This window comes from Vicugna pacos, chromosome 3, assembly GCF_048564905.1.
Source record: "Vicugna pacos chromosome 3, VicPac4, whole genome shotgun sequence".
NCBI lineage: Eukaryota > Metazoa > Chordata > Mammalia > Artiodactyla > Camelidae > Vicugna > Vicugna pacos.
Window position 1 is genome coordinate 14332400 of NC_132989.1, and position 24069 is coordinate 14356468.

The window sequence follows — 24069 nt, forward strand, 5'->3', positions numbered from 1 at the left end:
TCTTTAAACTGGGATTCTTGACAACAGCATCTTTGAAATACATGCAGAAGGAGCAGTGTGCACATTACACAGAGGGGGAATCATGGGGAAAGAAAGGAGAAGTTAGACCCCATGGGCATCTTCAGCTCTCCTCCAGCCAGGTTCTGTACCATCTGGTCTGTGTGTATGTATGAGATACCAGGAGTCAGTCAGATTTCTTCTTGCCACTGCCCCTTTCTTCTTTGAGGACCTTATCTCCCATAAAGACCTCCCAGATAATTACAGAATATTCTGCTGCAGCCTCTTTTGTTATTTCATGCTGCTCATAAAGACATTTTTATAGTCCCTGTTCATTTTAAAGATTTCTTTTTTTTTTTTTTTGCTAATCTCAAGAGCACACCAAACAAGGGCAAATTATGGTTCAAAAAATCTTAAGTCTTTTACAGTCTTAATGTGCCATTTTTTTCTCTATTAATACACTTGGCTAGCCTTTGACTCCCATGGTTTATTTATGAGGGCTTCCTTATTTTCAGTCCTGAAGTCGCAACCTGGGTAGGGTAAGAAACATAAACTTTAAACAGTCACTTGGATGATGTATATTCTTCAGAATTTCTGGATCAAATGACTGACCCTTTCTATGGGATCTGTTCCATTTCCCCAGTGAAACAGCAGTTTCAGAGAGTATACAGCCTGACATAAGTACTAGACTAGGAGTTGGTGAGCACTTTGAGAATGCAGTGATATGGAAGTATAGGTGGGTGTTAGTGCTCAAGAGTAATGGTGGGGGGTGGAGGGCGGAGTGGATGGGGATTTTGTGAAATCAGCATCTAAGAAAGTGGACCTAGGTGGCAGCAGTGGAACATGTCTGAGAGATGCCTTTCCTCTTCCCTCCCCAGGAGAGTCAGGTCCTCCTGACTCTTACAAATCCCGTGGAGAACCTCACCCATGTGACTCTGTTGGAGTGCGAGGAGGGGGACCCTGATGATATCAACAGCACCGCTAAGGTAGGAGCATTTTGCCTCATCTCCACAGACCCTGACTTTTCCTGGGGTGGCCTCATTTGGCCTGGCTTAAAGGACTTCACACTGTCTCACTTTCACATCCAGGCACTCATCAAGTTCTTTTGATTTCACCTCTTAAGTTTTTTACTTTGTCTGCAAACACATTGCCACTGCCCTTTTTGAAGGTCTCGTCATTTCTTACCTGGAAGGTGACAGTAACTTTCTGACTGACTGTTTTTAGTGCCCCCCGCCTTTTGCATTGCAGCCCATCTTCTGTCTTGCCCTTAGGATGATCTTTCTAAAATCTAACTTTGATGATGGCATGCTGCATGTTTGGTGTCCCTCTGACTTTGGGATGAAGTCTAAATTCTTTGGCACAGCTGAAGAGCCCCTTACTGTCCTCACCTCTCTTTTCTTCCGAGATTATCTTCCCTGAGACCCCCATATCTAGCATTCTCCACGTTGTACATACTAATGGTTGAGATCCAAGCAGATCCAGTGGGTCATAAACTTTCATGCTGGAGAAATGCATTTTCCATTCGTTTTATTTAGAATTCCTCCTTCCTACCCCGACTCCCCTGACGTACGTACCCACACCTCTTTCTGTCTGTGCATACTCATTATTCAAGACTCAAAGGAAGTGTCATTTCCTTTTTAAAGTTAGCGTGCCTTTACTAAACGCCCTCTGCTTACATAGAATATACATAGCACTAACTACATGTTAGAATAGGTGACTTTGACTCTCAGTGTTAGTGGAATGAATGAGATGTGGCCTTTCTCCATTTTGCTACTTCATGATTCATTTAGTACTTGAAATTATAGATCAAGAACTTTTCTCTATAGACCATCTACTGCTGACTCAACATAATACTCATAACAAAAATGGTAGAAAGGATACCTGTATCTTTAAATAGCTGTTATTCAAGTAGTCCTTGGTAGAGAATTTACCTCTTTTTTCCCTTATGCTTTTTAATGATTTCACTTACTAGCATCACTTCCCAAGAGAGATGACACTCATCTGTCCTTGCTCCTTTTTTAAATAACACTAATGACCTGTGCCAGTGAGGATAGAGACAGAAGTAAGTGTTTAATGAGTATACCCAACTTACGGATTTGCTGTTTCTCTCTTTACAGCTCCCCAGCCACCTTTATATCTGAAATTAGATATAAATTAGATATGAAATTAGATGTAATTAGAAATGCGATTCATGATGTTATCTATTAACCTCTAACACAGCAAAGTTGAAGCCTGGTTACAACATAAGGATAAGTCTGAAGAATGCTTGTTTCCCATGGCAGTAAACATACCCAGTATCCCCAGCTTCAGAAAATATGTTGGAGCCACTTTCTCCTTCATGTTTTTCCTTTTTAAAAAGAAAATGAGGAACTATTTCAGATGTACCACAAAATATAAACAGTGATGTAGCAAACACCCATGTACTCCCACCCCCTTAAGTAATAAAACATTAAAGACACAGTTGAAGCCCCCATGTCCTCCCCACCTGAATTCCCCCTTGCAGCCCCCAAGAAGTAAGCACTCATTTGACTTTATCATTCCCTGAAACTACTTTGTTCTTGTTCTTTTACTAGAAATGTCTGTATTCCTATACAACATGTTTTTAAGCTTTTTATAAGTAAAAGAAAGTTGTGTTTCTCGAAACTTGCTGCTTTACTTCTGTATGTCTAGGTCGGTGCAATACTTGGCTGTATTCCGTTGAATGACTGTTTTACGATACAGCGATCCCTTCTGAGGCAGGCCTCTCTGTGTTGCTCTCCAGGTGGTGGTGCCCCCCAAAGAGCTTGTTTTAGCCGGCAAGGACGCAGCAGCAGAGTATGATGAGTTGGCAGAACCCCAAGACTTTCAGGACGATCCTGAGTGAGTGATCATTTTGTGACACACCCCCACCCCCACACACACACCACACACCACAGCTGGCTGATACAAGAGGCCCACTCATAGATCTGTTTTCTTACCTGAATTTTTTAGAATAACTTTTTTCTTCCTATTTATAAAAATAATTACTATAGAAATTGGATATGTGTGTGTGTGTGTGTGTGTGTGTGTGTGTGTATATATATAAAACCTTGAAGAAGAAAATAAAATCCCACCACCAGAGATAAGCACATTTCCATCTTTGGGATCATTCTGTAAGCACAGTTTTTTAACCTGTGTTTCTTTCCCATGTTAAAATATTTTCAAGTGCATGATTTTTAATGGTTGTGGATAGAATACAGTATTCTATCCCAAAAGATTTATCATTGAATTTGTCCCCTGCCTTTTCCCCTTAGAGTATTTAATAGATTTTACTCTCTCATAACTAATAAGTTAAAAACCAAGCCTTTCCCAGATGAGGAATACATCAGTCAGGTTCTAGTCTAAAAACAGAAATCACATCAGTTATTTTAGCAGAGAATATAATATAAAAGATTTGTTAACTAAGTAACTTCAGAGGTTAAAAACAATTCTGAAGAATCCCAGAGATGGCAATTTTATGAAGCAGTTACTTCATAGGGCTGAGGAAACAAAGGGAAATGGCTAAAATGATTAAAATTTAGAAGCCTGAAGGAGAAGCCCCATCGAGCTGAAACTCAGACCTCTGGGAAATGGGGGAGGGGACACTGCATGCCTGGTGCTGGCACTCAGGGTGGCAGAGATGGGGCATGCTGAAGCTGGCTATGCAGTTGGAAAACTGCACCTGGCTACTGCCACTTCCTGAGTGAAGAAGCCCTGCTGGAGTGCTGCCCACATGGACCACACCCAGACAGGAAGCCCACAGGGACGAGCAAGCCCCTTCCTCCCTCAGGCTTCTGGTCTCCTTTAGAGCCCCTGAAGGGAGGCTGACAGCAAGCCAGCCTACCAAGCAGAAATGTGCTTAGCAGAACCCTGTGTCACAAAGCAAGACATAGAAGGTGGACTTGGAGCTGAAAAGCAGTAGCATTTAATACACTGGCATAAGGAATATTTAAGGTTTTTTAACAGAATGATCAAAAGCTCCCTCAGCACAGTATTGGAAAGAGGAAATAACATGTGATGAGTTAGAAAAACAAAGTGAGATTAGTACAGTGATTACCAAACTTGGGTTAACGTAGGCCCCAGAGTGAGTATTTTGTTTTAAATTTTTTTTAAATTCTAATAGAGTGCCAGACCCCAGAGCTTCTCTTTAGCAGGTCTAGGTAGGCACCAGGAATCTGAATTGAAAAAAAAAAAAGCTTCCCAGATATCAGTGGTTACCTGGGAAGTTAAGGGTAGAAAACCTTTTTCTTTTACTATTTTTAACTGAATTTTTAAAAAATGAATCTGATATAAATCGAAGGTTTGGTTAGTGACTACAAAAATGCATTGAGTTACTGTAGTACAAAATGCATTCCTTGCTTTTGTGGGTCCTGAATTAAATTACATTAATTAAGAACAGAAATTTGTAAGGTCAAGGTAAACGTCTGGAAAGATACAAGATAAGAAATTCCAGTCAGATTACGTGACAGATAAATGAAAGGCTGAATTAATTATATTTCACATTATTATACTTTATAGGACTTCCAGATATCTGGAAATTAATAGTACAGAATACTAGGTAATATGTAAATATTTAATTTCAGTAATTTTTCTTAGAGTAATTGAGTATCATTTGGCTAGTAGATCAAGTTCTGTTTGTTTCATTTCCTTTTTACTTTTTGAAGCTAAGTTTTCAAAACACAAACTTCAAGTGCATATCAGAGAAAACTGAAATGGAAACTTCAGCTAAAGAGATTTTTTTTTCCTGTTCTAAAAATTCCTAATTTACAGAAGTTATTTTACAAAATACACTGATTGTTGTTATTCCAGAAATTCCTTTAAAGCTCCGAGTTAGGATTCGTCTATATCCTATAGAAATATTACCACATGTATGTAAAGGTTAATGTGAAAGGATGCTTATGACAGGAAAACTGGCAACAGCCTTGGTGTATACCAGTTATGGTAAACAGTAGAATGCTGTGCACCCATTAAGCAGAAAAGAGAAGATATTTACCAACATGGACAGGTGTTTTTGATAAACAGAGTGGAAAAAAAAGCAAATTACAGAACAGTGTGTCCCTTTTGTGTTGGTTAAAAAAGCAGAAAAGTGTAAGCTCACAGAAAAATATCTGGTAGGTTGAGAGCCAGACTGTTTACAGTTTTTCTTTGTGTGCTGAGGAGGGAAAGGAGAGGAAAGACTTACTTTTTCCCATTTAAGTTTTTATGACTATATTTTCTGTAATATTGAAAAAAAATGAGATCAACATTTTGCTGAAGAAACTCTTCATTGTCCATAAAGGGGATGGTGATCATATCTTGTCATCAGAAATTTCCTGTTGGGCCATAAAATGACTGTGAGTCTAACTGGCTTTGCTGACTCGTGACCTGCCTAATACTGTGCTTCTTTCCTTCCGTAGCATTATAGCCTTCAGAAAGGCCAACAAAGTGGGTATTTTCATCAAGGTGACCCCACAACGTGAAGAGGGCGAAGTGACCGTGTGCTTTAAGATGAAGCACGATTTTAAAAACCTGGCAGCCCCCATCCGTCCCATCGAGGAAAGTGACCAGGGCACAGAAGTCATCTGGCTCACCCAGCATGTGGAACTCAGCTTGGGTCCGCTTCTTCCTTAAAATGTTCCCCTGGGGGGCAGATCCCAAAGGAAAGTATCACCACGAACCCGCGTTAAGATATGGAAGCCGCTGCTTCATTGGGCCTTGTTTATAATGATGTATCCATGCACTACTGAATCCTGTTCCTAGGAGGGTGGGGGCCTAGACATGGCATTAGGAACACAGGGTGACTGCTGTTCCTCTGGCTCTCTCTTCTGTTAACACCTGTGAGTCTGTGTCTTCCTCACTGAACCCTGCACGTTAACTAACAACAGCATAGTTCCAACCCAAGAAAGCAAGTGGCTGTTCCTTGCGGTGGCATTAGATTGACCACTTGAGAAACTGACCATACTATCTCCCGATCTGGTCTCATGAGGGATCCCAATCTCACAGATGAAACTTAAAATAACCGAAAGGTGGACCTGCTGTTGACGACCCAGCATTGGTCTCAGCGCACCAACTGCTTTTTTGTATTCCATTAGATTTAATCTAGCTCTCTAAATATATCCCTTCACTTGCCGTCCTGGCTCCCATCTTGCCATAGAGTTCCATTTGATGGGCAAATAGAATTGTCACATTGTCTTTCGTTTTGTGATGATTGGAAAAACCTGTGACATGGTTAAGGCACCCTCATTTGCCCTCTTTTAAGTAAATATAGGATACTTATTTATTAACTTGCCCTTAAAATTTTTTTCCCAGTAGAATATGGACTTTTTTTTTTAGGGGAGAATTTGAGAAGCAAACAATTACATGTCATGGTGGGGGCAAACTCCATTCATTTTAACTGTTGGCAGAATGTCCAGGGGTTGATGCTGCCACAGGGGGGCAGTCTTTGTCTTTCTCCCTACCCTTTCTCCTCTGTTCTGCCTCTAATTCAATAAGTTGTTCTGAGTATTTGGGATCTGGACAGAGCCCAAAGAAAACTTGGTGGACAAGTTCACTTTTGGAATGCAGAAAACATTTTGAAGGTTAGATGTTTAGCATGATCTGAACTAATGTTCTTTCCGTTGATTTGAAGGGGAAATTAATAATCTCTTGATCCAAAACTGGATATTAAGAAAAAGAACCTGCCCACGTTTGAGACTTTTATCGTACAGTGTGTCAAATAAGACCACTTTGACCGGAAACCGTCAAGTAGTTCAGCAAGTAGCCCAGAATACTTGCCTAATAGCACACATGCTGTTTTCACTGGGTTTCCTGGAGTTGGGTTGCTAACCTTAATTTCTGTGATGTTTTGTGAAATGAGACTTGACAAAGTAGACCACCAGCTGCACCACGTTTTCTGTTAATGTATTGTTAGCAAGTGGCCAACAGACTTTGGGGGAAAAGAGAAATTTCCTGTTTACCGTGGTTTTGTTTTTAAGTTAAAGCCTTTAGTTTAAAAAAAATTACAAGATATATATATAGTAATCTAGAATACAGACAGGACATAGTAACTCATCAGCTCCCCTTGGAAGATAAAAGTATTAAGGAAGCCTTTGAAAGACACTAACTAGTACTCTTACGATCAAGCCAATATTATGAAACAATATCCCACAGAGTAATATATATACTGCAGTGTAAGAAAAAAACTACTCGTATCTCTAATATTAAGACAGTAATAAGGCTTAGCATCTTAGGAGTTGGGGAGGGGTTGTGTAATGACAAATTTGTACACTTTTTGTGACCCCACAAAGTGTCAAATTAGTTTGTGTTTCACTACGTGCTAGTGCCTTCTGTGACGCCAATGCTCCATATCTGCCAGCGGAGGAGATGGGCATCCAGGTGGAGAACAGCTTCCTATGTTTACACGCTTGCGTAGACTACACATAGTTGTGCATTCATGGTGGATAGCTGGTATTTGTTCCCAGAAGTAGTGTTGAAGTAATGGGTCTCATCACTCCCATGTGACACAGAAACACAAAAACACTTTTGATCATAGACATTTTTTTCCCTCAGAAGCCAAATTGACTTGTAGAATAACAGAGCCATTATTTAATGTTTCCTCGAGATAGTTTTCAGTGCAAGCTGGTAATTCTGTGTGTTAGTAGAAATGGTTCAATAATCTGCAGCTGGCAAATTTGGAATTTTATTTGTTCCTTTTTTATATTAGATCAGGTGCAAGATTTTTAAAGCGTAGTCAGTGTGTGCCACTGCAGGTGAATTAGATGTCATTAGCACTAGAAACTACAATTTGGGGAACTTAAGGCTAAGTGAATTTGAATTTGTGATTTGATTAGCCCACCACAGTTTTCTTTTGTTCAAAGTGCTTATAGGCGTAATGAGCTAAATGTCATGCATATTTGTGAAGAAGCATCCTTTTTGGTCCCTTTTGGGAATGAGAGACACTCCTTGATCTTTATGAATGACAGGTTACTGTTTTGCCTTACTGCTTAACTTAATGTAGTGAAATAAAGCAGACAAAGCTTGAGTCTGTTTTCTGTTTGGTTTCATGGAGACTGATTGGAATAGCATGACGGGTGGACTCAGCAGTTAGCTTGAGAGTCAGTGGGGCATGCTCCCTCCTTCCATTTCTCCAAATGAACTAAGCTGAAACCTCATCAAGTGACTTCACCGTAACATTATGTAGATAGATGTTGCTTGCGCTCCTCATGGACATATTCTCAGAACAATTATGTAAATGTTATGTTGTTAGGCCTCTATCAGCTTTGATCCTGGGTCATTGCCTTTTAAATGTACAAAATGGCCCAACCCTCATAAGTAGCCACTCATCCACTTCCGTCTGCGCTCAACTTTTCCCTCCTTTTATGTAGATGAATTGTTCATGTTCTTCTGTCTAAAGCCAGCCCCACCACTTACTGCACTCAATTTCATACTCTTAGCTATTCAAGGACATCGCTTCAGCCATTTCTCCCCCTCCCTCTCCTCCATCATTTCCATCAGCGTTTCTCTTACCTTAAAAAAAACAAGTTGACCTTACACCCCTCTTCATCCACCACCCCATTCTTCTATTCCCTTTACAGCAAAACTCTTAACTCTGCCTTCCAGTTCCTCCTCCCATTCTCACCTAAACCCATTCCACTGAGGCTGCCACCCCCACCATGTCACCAAGCTGTTCTTGTCAAGGTCCCCAACGATCTACACCATTAAATATAATGGTCAGTTCTCAGTCCTTATCTGTTTAGTCTTTGAGTAGCATCTGACAGCTGAAGTCTCCCTGCATGAAAGAGTGACTTGGTTTCTAAAACACAACTCTCCTGGTTTTCCTTCTGCCTTACTAGCAGCTTTTCTTTTGTATCCTTTGCTAGTTCTTTCCCATCTTCCCAGCCTTGGGGTGTACCAGGTCTCATTTCTTACAGTGCTTTTCTCTCTACACTCACTCTTAGTGATCTCACCCAGTTTTTAGGCCATTTCCCAAATTTACATACCAACTCCTGTCTCTGAAAGTCTAAGAAGACCACAGCCTGGATTTTCTGTTACCACCTCTGCCTCTCTAGCATTCGTCCCTAACTAGATGGCAGTTGTATCCCGTCAACTGCTCACAACAAAAACCTTGGCATCGCCCTTGACTCTAACACGCCACAGCCAATGTCAGCAAACACTTTTAACTCTGTTTTCAAACTGTGACCACTTCACAGCCTCTCCAGCATTACTGTCCTGGGCCAAATCATCATCATCTACATGGAGCGCTAGATAATGATTTACAGTAGCATCTAAACTGGTCTTGAAGCCACTCTGGTCCTTGCCCCACTGTTGTCACTTTTCAACGTTGTAACCAGAGTGATTAAGTCATTTCTCTCCTTAAAATCCTTAGGCTTCTTAAGACACTGTGTCTTCCACTTCTCTTGGGTTTCTGGCTCTGAGAGAAGCCAGCTGTCATGTCATGAAGACATTCAGCCAGCTCTATGAAGAGGTCCAGAACCACTCAGCTAAACTGCTCCCAAATTCCTGACTCAGAAACTACATGAGATAATAAATACTTGTTGTTATCTTGAAAAAACAAAATTCTCAGGCTTCTTAGTTTGCTTAAGAGCAAAACACAGAGTCCCTACAATAGCTGAGGAGGTCCTACATGACCTGAAACTCACTGCCCACCCCTGCCTCCCCAGATTCATCTACTGCTTCCCAGTGCTCACTCCATCTCAGCCACACAGACCTCTGACAGCTGAAGTCACCCCAGGAGGTGGCCTCTCGGGGTCTTTGCACTGGCTGTTTCCTCTGCCTGGAAAGCCCTTCTCCCAGATACCTATATAATTGAGACCCCTGCCAGTCAGGTCTTTACTCACATGTTTCCTACTTAGGTTTTCCCTGACCTCCTTATTTAATAACATAAACTGCCTTCCCCGAAACACATATCCCCCTTCTTTGTGTCTTTTTTTTCCCGTAGCATTAATCATCCAGCATTACATACTTTGCTTTTGGATTCACCTTACTAGAACTTAAGCTTCATAGAATAGGGATTTTTATCTTTTTTTAATTGATGTATCTGCAGAGCCTAGAGCAATGCCTGGAAAATAGCAGGCAACCAATATTTGTTAAATAAATAAAGTAATATCATCATCCTTTCCCTTATTTATATAACTATTGATCCCTTACCTTTAAAAAAAATATATCCACATGCCTCTTTTTGTCATACACCAAACGTCTTACCTGCCTTGAGCTTTCTTGTTCTGGTCTTACCTCCACCTGGGATACTCTTCCTTCTCTGTCCCATCTCTCCCTTAGTCCTATCGAGATGTAATCTTAATCTGTAGTGCTTACCTCTCCAGGGCATTTACCTCTTCCTAGTATTGGGTTTTGTATGTTTGGGTTTAGCTCCTTTACTGGATTGCAGACTCCCGCAGAGCCAAATCCAGGACCCTTTGTCATCTTTTTCTCCTATATTCCATTCAAAGGGTAGCCTGGAGTAAACTCAAACTCAGCTAAGTTACCTGTTCAGCTGCAATGTAGTTGATCCTTGAACAATGTGGGGGTTAGGGGCCCCAGTGCTGGGACAGTCAAAAATCTGTATAACTCTGCCATTGGCCCTCTGTATCTGAAGTTCCATATCTGAAGTTCCGTATCTGTGGATTCAACCACTATAGATTGTGTAGTACTTGTATGTATTTAGTCGGGGGAAAATGTGTGTGTTAAGTGGATCCATGCGGTTCAAACCTGTGTTGTTCACGGGTCAACTGTAATTAACTTCATCTCCATTTCCTGGTGGTCAGGGACATCTATAGTGAAATATAGTTCACAATACAAGCCACCTGTAAGACGATGACTAAGTATTAAGTGAAAGTAACATTAAATAATATGGAACCAAAGAGTGAGACAGTTGTTTCATTTGCACGCCCTGTGCCCTGGCCACCTCTTCTCCTCCATCCTTCTGGTTAAATCAGGGATGAAGTATCAGTTCTCTTATGTATGCTTTTTTACAAGAAAAAAAGAAGGCTTCTGGCTCAGAGCCCTTGACAGACAACAGTTCTATTTACTAAAAAAATTGTTTCATTTTCATCGTACTTGTTCTTAAGGCTACATCTACATGTGTGACACTAGTTTTCCATTTACAGAAGTGATCAAAAATGTTCCTCTTAAAAACATATTTAAGTAAAATGGGGAGACTCAGGAGTTCCACTTGTGCCTGTGATGTAGATATCTGAAAAGAAAGTCACCCCAACTCAAACAAAAAAATTGGATAGGTTACAAAATCTGACATTTTATTGGATCTATAAGAAAGGTGATGTGGCAGGGCAGTCAAATAGCCTGAATGTCAAGGAAGGACAAATCCCTCCAAGGAGAGAGTGGATGCAGACTGGCTCACCTGCAGCAGAGCATGGGAGGAAGAAGTGCTGACCACCATGCAAGCAGGTAAGAGGACATCAACTAAAATGTTAAAGAATTGCTAAAGGCCAAACTGGGGCTAGCAGGACAGTATAAAACCCCCGGGCACCTGTGACACCAAGGGACCTCGCCTGCACTCACAATCTCTTTCCAAAACCACCAGGTGTGGGAGTGCTGGAGCCTTACAGAGCCTCCCTAGGTTTGGAGGCGTGCAAAGGAAAGGAGGCATAGGAAAGGCACGAAATCTTGGCTGCCCCTGCGTAGGCCCTTCCCTCATTAGGACCAAAATGGCCTAAACCGCTGGGGGAGAAGCAGAAAAATCTGTCTCCCCAGCGCACAGATAAAGCCCCACTGCTGCCGGGGCATGGTAAGAAAAAAACCTCAACACTTGGGAGGGACAGGATTCAGTCCTGAGCCCCAGGATTTTATATTAATACCATTAAAGTCCTCCTGCCACTGCAAGAGGGGCAGGAAAATCCCCCACAAGACCAGCCACTGACACAAGTCATGGTTTCGCTGCCACAGACAGGAGGGGCAAGAATGCTGAGAAAAGACCCATTCCCAGGGCCTGGGCATAAAGGACATAACTAAAGACAGAGGCTGAATTAGAACAAAGAAACACTGACTCCTCGCCCACTACCAATGGAACAAGTAGCTGGTAACAAACATCAGCTGCTAGGGGTGTGGGCAAGGGGGTAGGGACCACCACTATGGTGCCGTTGTGCAGGACAGCTGAAAGCTAAGGACAAAGTACGAACACTTGAGAACACTTCTTCAGCCCCAACCTAAAGCACGAAATAACACTAGCAGATATGAAATCTCTTGGTACACTGAAGGCCATGATAGCAACAACAAAACCCAAACCTAGCTAAGTTCTTGACTAGATTGACCAAACTCCACACAAATGGCCTTAGAGAAGAAGAGGCTTGCCTGTTTCCAAGCATTAATATTATTTACTTCAGTCTCTACTGTTTTATAAGTAGTGACTGGCATTCAATAAAAAGTTCGAGATACACAAAGTAAGAAAAATCAACCCATTTGTGATAGACAAAATAATCAACAAGACCATATACAGACATGACCCAGATGTTGAAACTATTGGACAGGGACTTAAACTGATTAACACGTTGAAGATCTAGTTGAAAATATGTATAATATGCACGAATAGACTTCGGCAGAGAGGTAGAAATTATAAGAAAGAGACAAATTGAAATAAAACCACAGGATCAAAGATAACTCTTACGGGCTCATCAGAAGACCTTGTCATGCCTGAGGAAATAATCAAGAATCTTGGAAACAGGTCAGTAGAAATTACCCAAACTGAAACCCCCCCAAAAGAAAATAATAAGAGTATTCAAGATCTATGGGATGATATCAGATGGTCCAATGTGTAATTGGAGTCCCAGGTGGAGAAGAAACTGGGCAGAAAAATATTTAAAGAGATGATGCCTAAGAATTTTCATAACACAAGGAAGGACAACAAACCACAGATGCCCGAAGCTCGCTCAGATTAATCCAAGCACTTCTCATACAGGGAAAAATATACTTACTATTTTATCAAGTAATCCCACTCCTAGGTATTTACACACGGAAAATGAAAACCTATGTCTATACAACAACCTGTACGTGAATGTTTTTAATAGCTATATTTATATTAATTGAAATCTGGAACAATTTAAATAACCATTAACTGACAAATTTTTTAACCCCCTGGTACCGCCATACAATCGACTTTTCAACAATAAAAAGGAACAAATCACTAATACATGTAACAATATGGATGGATTTCAAATATATGCCAATAGAAAGACATCAGATCCAAAAGGCTATATAAGATTCCATTTATGATATTCTGGAAATGGCAAAACTATGGGGACAAAACAGATCAGTGGTTTCCGTGGACCAACTGTTGAGAATCGTGGATTCACTGAGCACAAGGGAAATTTTCGGGATGATGGAACTATTGTATACTTGTGGTAAATATATGTAAAAATTTGTAACTGTTCAACTAAAAAGGGTAAAATTTTACTGTACGCAAATTATACTTTAAACCTGACTTTTAAGAAATGAGGGGACAAACGTCAAAAATTATGGATATGGGAAAAATTATGAAAGTGGTACCAAAACACTTGAAATTCATAAAATATTGGCAGAGTGGCTGTGAGTTGTTCCAAAAATGATGTAACAATAAATGTATTGATCCATAAGACCCTTTTCATTTCAGAAGTTGGAAAAACAGTACTACTCTTTTTGGATTTGTGGCTTCACCATTTTTTCAGCTACATGACCAGAAGCAAGTTGCTTGATTCCTCTAAACCTCAATTTCCTTCTATAAAGGAGGTACAATCATGCTTGCCTAGAGGGTAGTGGTTGCCAGATAAAATACAGGACATCCTGCTAGATTTGACTTTCAGATAAACGAGTCACTGTTTAGTATACGTATGTTTGGAACATATTTATACTAAACTAGGGTTCACTGTTTATCTGAAATTTAAATGTAACTAGATATTCTGGGTTTTGCTTGCTAAGTCTGGCAACCCTATAGAGGGGCTATTTTGGGAGTTAAGACTCTGTCACAGCAAGACGTTCCCCCACCGTTTGGTATAAGCGCTCAGTGGGGGCTAACGCTATTTTAATCCCAGCCCATTCTTCATTACTTGTTCCTTTATTCTTTCACTCTATTTTTAAATAAATCAATTGTACTTGTGACTCTTCACCCCTTGCAGGCACCAACTCAGAAGAAACTCCAGGACATCAATTGTTAAGCGAAGAAATTCCGAGCGGATGACGTCATGTCGCGCTAGGCCCCGCCCCCAAGGGCGCATACGACGCGTGAATAAGACGTCGACGTGCCGGGAGGCGGCCTCAGGGCCTGACGGGATTGTGGCGGTCCTCTTTTTCAACTCGGAAGCTGCGGCTGCCTCCGGACGCTCTCAACATGGCGACCTCTCTGGGTTCCAACACGTACAACAGGCAGAACTGGGAGGATGCGGTGAGTGTGCCGGCCGGAGGAGGACCGAAAGAGGCGGCGAAGCCAGGCCTCCAGCGGGCTGGCCGCGACGTGGCTGCGGCGCTGCCGAGGGAATTCCGGGGAGAAGTCAGCACCGCGGCCTAGCTCGGCCACGGCTGAAGGCTGGAGGGCAGCCCTCCTGGGGGCTTGGAGGGAGAGGGTTGAGCCAGGATCCGGGACCAGCCCCCTTTCCATCCCTGCCCCCTCCACTCTTTTGGAGCGGGTCTTTTGTCGTTTGCCGGAAGTGCAGACAGCGCCACCTCCCGCGACCGGGCCCGTGCTGGACCTCGGGTTCGTGCTGGACCCCGTGGCCTTGCCCGGTTCCCCAACCTCGCTCCTCGCCCCTTCCCCCAGCCCTACGACTGTGGCTGAAATGGCAGGGTCTTCGGAGCCTGGCCTTCAACCAGATTTCCCATTTTCATCAGGACTTCCCTATTCTGTGCCAGACGTGTCTTGGAGAAAACCCATATATCCGAATGGTGAGTGATCGCGTATGAAACCGGACTTACTGTCTGTGTTCTGTCAGTGTTGTGGTACTTGCACACTGTCGGTGATGGGTTTCTCTTAGCCAAGAAGTAATGATGCTCCTTTACTAACCCAGAGCGTGGGACGAATTTGCAAAGGACTGTCATGCTTGTTTGGAACTCAGCAACAGCCCAGTGATGTAGGAGTCATAATAGCTAATATTCGTTGAGCATTTACCTGGGAGATAGGTCTGTTAATCAAGGCAAAGAGAGTTTATGTCTTTTCAATATAGCCAGTAAGGAGTGGAACTGGGATTTTAATTCAGATATTCTAACTCCAGGGATTTCAGCAAATCAGGAGAACCAGGACTAAAATCTAGGTTTCCCAACTCCTGATCAAATGCCTTTTGGCCACAGCACCTTGTAATCTGTTTAGTGTGAGGTGTCGCCTATCCTTATAAATAAGAGTAAAATTAGCAGCAGTTAACATTTAATAATTAGATTAGGGCTGTGTTGTGATCGATCTCAAAGGTATTGATTAACCATATACAGGGGATCAGCACAGGATGAGTCTATAGTGGTTACCTCTGACTAAACTGAAATGGGCTGTCCTTGGCTGCATCCTTCCTAATTTAGGGACTATGGAAACCATTAAGAAAGTTTTCTTGGGCAGGAACTTGGGAGCCAGATGTGAATCTAAGGGTTGTTGTGTAAAGATACATAGTTATCTTGTGTTAGATCCATAAGATTTTTAAGAGGTTGTGACTTGTAGGTCATTAGATTATATCCCCCCACCCCCAAAAAGGTGGGTTCCCCCACTTCTCCACATCCCTTGAAGATGCCAGGGATTTCCAGATACATTTCTTGGGTCCTGTCTAGGGAAGGAGCAGACATCTTTTTTCTTTCTTTCTGTAACTTTTCTGTTTTTTTTTCCATTTTAGACCAAAGAAAAGTACGGGAAGGAATGCAAAGTAAGTATGTTAAAGAGTAATGATTTAATTTTACATTCCTTTTCTCTTCAACTTGCTGAGCTTTGAAGTCCTTTATAAAAATGAGTGCTACACAAACTTTCATGTATCATTTATATACTCGTTGGCCGTTAACTATCTAATGTGGGGGTAAGAAAATGAGCCCTTTAATGTAAAAATTCTTAAGTTGGTGTCTGTGGTTGGATTTGAGCCCCCTGAGATTGTATATCCCAAGTGTTTGTGCACATGAGCATTTTAGCTGAGGAGGAAGGATACAGCTGTCATAAGATTCTCAAAGGAGTATATGACACTCCCCACTCTCCCCATAAAAGATTAAGGGATATATTATTAATGGTGGTGACCCCTAAGGTGGGGGAGGACTTTGATTTTTGAATATTTTATTTCTATACTATGTGAATTTTTTAACTACTGAGGAAGGGTGTTGTAAAGGATTGAAACATCATATCATGTTTAGACTTGATGATTGCTAAGATCTCTTCTAAACCCTAGATTCGGGAATCCTTGCTTTGAATTCCCCAGTGCTATTGAATCTCCTGAACTGATTGTTCAGATCAGGACCGTTAACACTCTGTGACTTTATTTTGTGTTCCAGATCTGTGCCAGACCATTCACAGTGTTTCGCTGGTGCCCTGGGGTCCGCATGCGTTTCAAAAAGACTGAAGTGTGCCAAACCTGCAGTAAATTGAAGAATGTCTGTCAGACCTGCCTCTTAGACCTAGAGTATGGTATGTTTGCCCTGTCCAGTATGTCTGAAAGTGTGTAGCTGCTCTAGACACAACAAACTGATTTTTTTGTCTCCTGTTTCTCCGGTTCTGACCCCACTTTGAAATGTCCCCTGTGCCTTGCTTTTCCCAGGAAGACAAGGCCCATACCACGTTATTTTAGAGTTCTGAACAACAGTAGGAACTTAAGGAGAAGTTGGGAATTAATCAGAACTGAGCTAAACATCTCTCATGTATACCCTTGTAGCCAAGGTGAGGTGAAGGTGTTATTGCTGTGATAGGTAATTTCTTTGCCTTGGGCTTCTTTCTAGAGCCAAAGCTTTTTTCCACAATCTCTACCAGAAGCTCAAGCTAATTATTCTTTAGATTTTTGTGTAACTGTGTTGTTAGAATTGTAACACTGTATTGGTACTGTTTAACTGCTTTTGGGAGTGATTTTCTTTTTAACTGCAGGTGACTTTTTGTTTATGAAAAAAATATTCTCTCAGCAAGAATTTCTACTATACAATAAAATTAAAGGGAAAAGGAAAGCATGAGTTTCTGTAAGTTCAGAAAGTTAACTCTGCTAATCAGAGTCCTGGTCACATATTGTTTAATATTTCTTACATGTTTGTTAAGGAGGTGTTCTGCTTCTGGAATACAGTGAGCCTTATGTGACTGTGACTAATCTAGAGGGTCTGTAGGACAAGCTTAAAAATAATCCACTTTTTACATTTATTTTAAATAAATCATGTTATAGTAAAAGCTAGATGAATTATTAATTACAGGTCAAAACTGACTATAATAAAAGTTCGTTCATCTAAAAGATTTTCTAAAACATTCATTTCATCCAATGTTAAGAAAACTCAGGAATTTATACAATTTCTTAGAATGTTCTATATTAGTATTGGCCTGATGGTGCTAAAGATTTTGAATTAAAATAAAGCCTCTGGTACCAAATAGGCAAGTGGAGAAAGGAAGAATGATATATTCCATGTTCGTAGTCAGTTTGGATATGATTTAAAATACATCCTGAGTTCTTTTCCTCCTTTGTTCTAGGCCTTCCCATCCAGGTTCGTGATGCAGGATTGTCTTTTAAGGATGACATGCCAAAGTCAGATGTCAACAAAGAGTACTACACACAGAATATGGAGAGAGAGGTACACTGCCACTTGCTTGATAAAAGAATGCTAGGGGATTAGCATAGTCAGTATAATTTATCTTTTGAATGTGTCGTTCCTTTGTAGATTTCTAACTCTGATGGAACACGGCCAGTTGGCATGTTGGGGAAAGCCACATCCACCAGTGACATGCTGCTCAAACTGGCTCGGACCACACCCTACTATAAAAGGAATCGACCCCACATTTGCTCTTTCTGGGTGAAAGGAGAATGTAAGAGAGGAGAGGAGTGTCCATACAGGCAAGAGCTAAACTGCATTTTCAGTGTTTGCTTTCACATGATTGCTCACTAAGAAGTGGGAGACGCTGGCTTAAACTATTTCTGCTTTAAAATAGAAATCTATACAACTAATGTTGTGTATCTCAAGTCTTAGGACTATTACATTTAAAAGAGCTTGATTAAATTGATGTCTTTACTTACAGTGGAACTTTTACTTATAACCAAGCCTTGGGAAACTAAATTGCTCTGCCATATGGTATGCATGTTGACCCTAAAAGTTTTGACTTGAGATATAAGTCTTTACTATCATGGTGTAACTGGCTTGAATCTCAATGTATAGTTGAAGTCAGATTAAGGCCAGACTTCTAAAGAACATGTGGGTATGTTTGAGTCAAGACTGTCAGGCGTCTGGATTGGGAATTCTTACCTTGGGGCTGGTTAACCCCACCCTCACCAAAAAATTATCTATGCCTTTTTCTGGGCCTGGTCCGCAGATTTAATCAGACTCTCAGTGGAATGTAGTACCTCAGATACATTAAGAACCATTGACCTAGGGAAGGGTAACTATGTTGTGGTTACCTTTTGTTTTGGAGTGGATTGTGCCAAAAACATTTCTTTATAAGGAAACTCTGCCATCCTAGATGGCCATCTAAGTGGCTTTTAGGAGGCCAGCAAGTCCTTGTGTGATACAGTAAATCCCTTGGTATTAGCTCTGTTCTGATAATTATGTTTCAGTATGACCATGGTTTCTAGTTCAAAGGGCATTTCAGGGTATTTATTTGGGACTTACGTAGTTAATGTTGGGTGCTACCTGTAAATTTTTTTTTCCTTCTTTTCATCTTTATACATTGTTCTTTCTTAAACCATAGACATGAGAAGCCGACAGATCCAGATGACCCCCTTGCTGATCAGAACATTAAAGACCGATATTATGGAATCAATGACCCTGTGGCAGATAAACTTCTAAAGCGGGCTTCAACAATGCCTCGTCTGGACCCGCCAGAGGACAAGACTATCACCACATTGTATGTTGGTGGTCTGGGCGATACCATTACTGAGACAGATCTAAGGTTTGTGAATATAATTTTTTGAGTTCTTTTTGCTTTCAGCTGCCCTGGAAAAATTTTTTTTTCATGAAAATACAGGAAAACATGATGATTTTGTACAAAGTACATTTTTCTATAGTTCACTCTACAGTTAGTGCGTGTCACTTACTGGAATTTTTATGAAGTTGTCCTTTATGACGCCAGGGTAGTAATATTCATCAGCAGTGCTTATTCCATCCTTGCGTCTGGTAATAATTACATGGGGTTGTATTTGACCTAATAGTCATTAGAATTTTTAAAGATGGCACATATCCAAGTATGATTAATTATGTAGGGAAGAGAGAGCTTTACAATGATAGAACTCTTATGGTTTAACTTGGCTTTTTAAAGAGATTGGTATTTGGTAAATTTGTATTATTCTTGGCTTATATTTTGCTTGGCTAGATGAGACATCTCGACAGATGGTGATGGAAATTGCCTCTTGCAAAGGGATACAGTAGAGAAGAAACTTCTATGTACAACCTGCCCTTGGTAGCCTGTTTGCATTAAACTCTGTCTAGTAAGTGAGCTAGGCAGTCCCCAGAGGGTGGCAGACTTTTTTTCCACCTCCTCTTTTCTTTTCTTTTTTTCACAACCTTAAAATTTTTTTTTTAAAAAACATGTTTGGCTCATGAGCCGTAGGGGTATAGTTTGTTAGCCCCTTATCTAAGGTTTAAGGTCCTTAGAGGAACCTGCTGGAACCCCCTTTCCTCCTTGGGGAAAACCTTGAGGTGTCTGATAGCCTTTGCCTGTTCTTTTTCTTTCCCTCTCTCATACCCGGCACCCCCAGTAGGGTGTAAGGTATTGAGGGGACCACCTGCCAGTGATAAGGCAGATCACCATGGTGCCACCTGCCTTGTGGTAAATCAGTGAAAGAGTTAATGATCCATATTCAACTTCCTGGGAACGTCTGTGTGTTGTTAACTCTCGTTTTTCTCTACTTGTATCCCTACAGAAATCATTTCTACCAGTTTGGAGAGATCCGGACGATCACTGTTGTGCAGAGACAGCAGTGTGCTTTCATCCAGTTTGCCACAAGGCAGGCTGCAGAAGTGGCTGCCGAGAAGTCCTTTAATAAGTTAATTGTCAATGGCCGCCGGCTCAACGTGAAATGGGGAAGGTGAGCATTAGACTTAAAATATCATTTTAAAATATCATTTTAAATCGTTTTAAAATATCATTAGTGAGATTTTCAAGAAACCTTTGCATTACCTGGGGACTAGTAAGCTTTTGGTGAATAGGCTTAAATCAGAAAGACCTTTAAAAAATAATTTTTCTTTCTACCTGACTCTCCATTCCTGTGGAAGTTGGGAAGATGCTGCTTTGGAAATTCATTCAGGGTATGGGTGTAATAATCTGATCCTTCAAAGGTTTATGTTTTTTGTGACCAGTTATTAGAGGCCAAGTGTAATGCTAGGGCATGAACAGTGGCATGAGAGTTTACAAAGAAATTAGTCCTAGATTTTGTCATCTATTGGCCAGGTGTCTTGTGAAGAACAAGAGCTAATTTAAGTTTGAAAGTGATGATTGCATAAGAGACACAGGTCAAATGTCGTGATTCGTCAAAGATGGAACATGGAGCTTGGAGCCAGGGAGATCTCTCATAGAGGCAGCGGCCCTCATGGAGTACTTCCTCAGCACTGTGCTCAACACATGGGAGTTCCTCCTCCAGTCCCTACAGTGATTCCCATGAATTTTGACCCCAGATCTTTTCTTGCTTCAAAACCTTTGCTCTTACCCACTGCATGGTGGCATTTATGGGAAGAGTGTTCGCTGAAGAGGAGGCAAGGAGTGAAGAAACTCTGTTTGACTAAGAAACAAGAGAAACAGAAGTGGGAGAGAAAGTGGGACCAAGTGATGATGGTGTGTGTGTGTCTGTGTCTCCTAGGTCCCAAGCAGCCAGAGGAAAAGAAAAAGAGAAGGATGGAACCACAGACTCCGGAATCAAGCTGGAGCCCGTTCCAGGGCTACCAGGAGGTGAGAACAGACTTTCTGCCTACCCTGTAGCTTACTAACTTCAGGCGCTCACACTGCCTCGATGTTCCACCAGTGTTGAGAGAGACCGAAGTCTCTGGCTCGCAGCAGCTGTGTTCTCCCAGCAGGCTTCCTAGGATTTCAAGGTGGTGAAAACACTGTTGCACAGTTGTCTTCTTCTCTAACTGGCTATTTTCTCTTCTTTAGCTCTTCCTCCTCCTCCTGCTGCAGAAGAAGAAGCCTCTGCCAACTACTTCAACCTACCCCCAAGTGGTCCTCCAGCCGTGGTGAACATTGCCCTGCCACCTCCCCCTGGTATTGCCCCGCCCCCACCCCCAGGTAACTCATCGTCCTTCTTAGGAAATAGGTTTGACTTAGCCCAGGGAAGTCCTTGTGAAGTCCTGTCCTCACACCTCACCATTACGTCTAACATGTCTAAGTCCTTCGGGTCTGCTCCTTAGAAGTCTACAAGTAAACCTGATTTTTTGGCATTCCTGGTATTCCATTTTCTACTGGCTCGCTAAGGAGAGGAAAGTCTCCAATTCCCTTAACAATTTGAGTATACGTGTAATTAGAATGGGAGTTACTGTGAATACAGTGATTTGTCATCAGTTTTTTCCCTGTTCTAAACGAAATCCTAACAATACCCTAGTGCGCCATTGCTTAAACTGTAGGCTGTGGATCTGTGTTACTCTGGGGTGTTATTACCTACCTGCAGCAAGATAAGGAACTCGTACCAGAATATAAATTCATTAAAAAAGTTCTGTTACCAGAAAGTTGTCAGACGACTTAAATAGTGTGCTTGGTCATGTAATGAAGTTACGTTTTGACTCAAGCTCTTTATCTTGTTGATGGCCAGTAATAAACAGTTCAAAGACCAGCAGTTTGGATAGCACTGCTCTAAGTAGCACTGTCAGTGCCAGTGGAGCAGTGTAGGTAAACCACAAGTAGCCGGCCGGTTCTCCTGCTGCAGAGTTCCCATGCTTTTTGAAGGAGATCCTGGTTTCTGAACACCCGTGACTCAAGTATAAAGCACTGAGGTTAATGATGACATGGTCTTATATCCATCAGCCTGATTTCTGTCTCACCTCCCAAATCCTGACTGAATCCTGTCTGGTAGGATTGGCATGTTTGATCCATAGCAGAGGCTCAGATGGTGGCATCCTAGCAATACCTTGAGACTTGTGGAGGTTTGTTTTTTTTTTTTTTTAAGTCAACCCGCAGGGAAAGGTTTCTAAAACCAAGGAAGTAACACAGGTAAACATCCCTGAGCAAGTCTTGTGAACCAACATTTTCTGAAGCTCCATGTCAATTTGATTTCTATTCAGGTGGTTTTGATCTTAGAAAGATTCAAGCGTTTGAAATGTTGTCAAGAGCCTAACAAATTTGTTCTCTCCACCTGTAGGTTTTGGGCCACACATGTTCCACCCAATGGGACCACCCCCTCCTTTCATGAGGGCTCCAGGACCAATCCACTATCCTTCTCAGGACCCTCAGAGGATGGGAGCTCATGCCGGGAAACACAGCAGCCCCTAGCATATTGTCACCACACTATGGCTCTACGCAAGAGAGGGCACTTAAAAATCCCAGTAAATGAGTCTTGAAATAAATACATTTTTCCTTCCTTTGTAGTTTTCATGGTAGCTGAATACATTCAGATGTGGGCAGTCGGAGAACGACAGCCATGCTTTCCTACGTGTGTTCAAAGGATTGCTGGACCTCAAATAAGCTGCCGTTAACACATCTGGTTACTACCGTAACATTGCTAATAGAACTTAATGCCTCTTCCCCTTACCTCTATGGGGAGCAAGCAACTGGGTGAATTGGAATGTCCGGAGTTGCCATCCCGATTATATGTTCATTTTGTATCTCTTGGGGGTGGGTGTTGGGGTGGGAAATTGACCTGCAGTTTGGAAAAAAAAAAACCCAGTGACAAAAACTTTTGACCATTTTTATGTCCATTGGGTAAACGTTTTCCTTTCTATCATCTAAAAAAGGATCACTGGTACTAATCATTTTAGTGGCATGAGTGTGATTTAACACTTCTCAAGTCACACTCTGAGAAAGACAGGTAGAAACCAGCACCCAGTGCAGCCCGTATCTTACTTCTTTCCTCATTTATTCCTAAAGGAATCTGGCTGATAATTTTACTTCTTTATGCTACCAAAAAAGACAAAAGTTAAAAATTACTATTTGTTCCTATCAATCAGATGGAAACAAAAGTGTCATGGGACTGTGTATCACTGAAAACTGGTGTCTGGGATAGAATTATTTTAAGGAACTTCCTGTAAAACACTTTAACTGTGAAGGGAAAAACATTAGAGTGTGTTTGTATGGAAGACTTGTGACCTACAGCTGGAACTTTGATCTTCAGCATTCACCTCTGTGTGTCTTCAGCGACTCATTTTAATTCTCTGCTTTTGGGCAGGGGACTCTGGTCTTAGAATATTTGGATATAACTGAGTTGTAGATGGAAAAAAAAATTTTTTCATGTTGTGTTTTTGTTTTTAAAAAAATTAAAACGGGTCAATTTTCCAAATGTTGTCACAGGTTTATTTCTAGATTTCTGTTTTCTTTATCCTTTGTAGATGAACTTGAGGTCAGTGGAAGTTAGAAACAAGTTACATAAAAATTGAAGGTTTTGCTTGAGGCTGTTTTGATACTAATCTTTATCCATTCTAAGAGACCCAAGCCTTTTTAATACTTACGTCAAAGGTTAGTTATGGGGTTGAAATAAGATAATGAACAGAAGGCTGAAATTCAGCAGAGTCTGCCACATGGATGGTAGCTCTGAAAAGTTATCCTAGTATTATACAGGTCATTTTAAAGGGAAACAGGAAAAACTTATCTACAAGTGTATTTCCCGAAGTCAATTCCCATGTCACTTATCTAAAATATATTCTTGTGGGCTGGACATACCCCCATTTGACCCTGTTTTTAGCTTCTCTGGAGAATTTTTTGTTGTTTTCCTCTAGAGGGCTTTATCTTGGACTTTTTTTTTTTTTTAAGATTAAAAAAATCTAGAAGCACTTATAAGTTTGATTTTATTTCTAGTAATATCAAATGTGAAGCAATGTAGAGGTAATTTCAAATATTTTGAC

At 41.2% G+C, this 24069-nt stretch overlaps 2 protein-coding genes and 1 long non-coding RNA gene across 9 annotated transcripts in view; 2 read left to right on the top strand and 1 right to left on the bottom strand.

The window, feature by feature from the left end:
- Window positions 1–10829, top strand: part of DCTN4 (dynactin subunit 4) — a 111172-nt gene extending 100343 nt beyond the window's left edge. For all 6 annotated transcript variants that reach the window (XM_072954606.1, XM_072954615.1, XM_006204438.4 and 3 more), the window contains 3 exons: window positions 876–983; window positions 2759–2856; window positions 5391–10829. In XM_072954606.1, the coding sequence (XP_072810707.1) occupies window positions 876–983; window positions 2759–2856; window positions 5391–5604 (420 nt within the window). In that variant the 3' untranslated portion in view covers window positions 5605–10829. The remainder of the gene's footprint in view (window positions 1–875; window positions 984–2758; window positions 2857–5390) is intronic.
- The window catches only part of LOC140691315 (uncharacterized), a 29873-nt gene extending 14892 nt beyond the window's left edge, over window positions 1–14981 (bottom strand). For both annotated transcript variants that reach the window (XR_012066923.1, XR_012066922.1), the window contains exons 1-2: window positions 14866–14981; window positions 2090–2134 (exon numbers count right to left, since the gene is read on the bottom strand). This is a non-coding gene — a long non-coding RNA (uncharacterized lncRNA). The remainder of the gene's footprint in view (window positions 1–2089; window positions 2135–14865) is intronic.
- RBM22 (RNA binding motif protein 22) lies at window positions 14190–23507 on the top strand. Its single transcript, XM_006204440.3, has 11 exons — window positions 14190–14338; window positions 14782–14835; window positions 15762–15791; window positions 16402–16534; window positions 17570–17670; window positions 17758–17930; window positions 18779–18979; window positions 19950–20114; window positions 20883–20971; window positions 21176–21307; window positions 22374–23507. The coding sequence occupies exons 1-11, from the start codon at window positions 14285–14287 to the stop codon at window positions 22502–22504; spliced, it is 1263 nt and encodes a 420-aa protein (XP_006204502.1). The 5' UTR covers window positions 14190–14284; the 3' UTR covers window positions 22505–23507.
- Window positions 23508–24069: the final 562 nt, after the last annotated feature.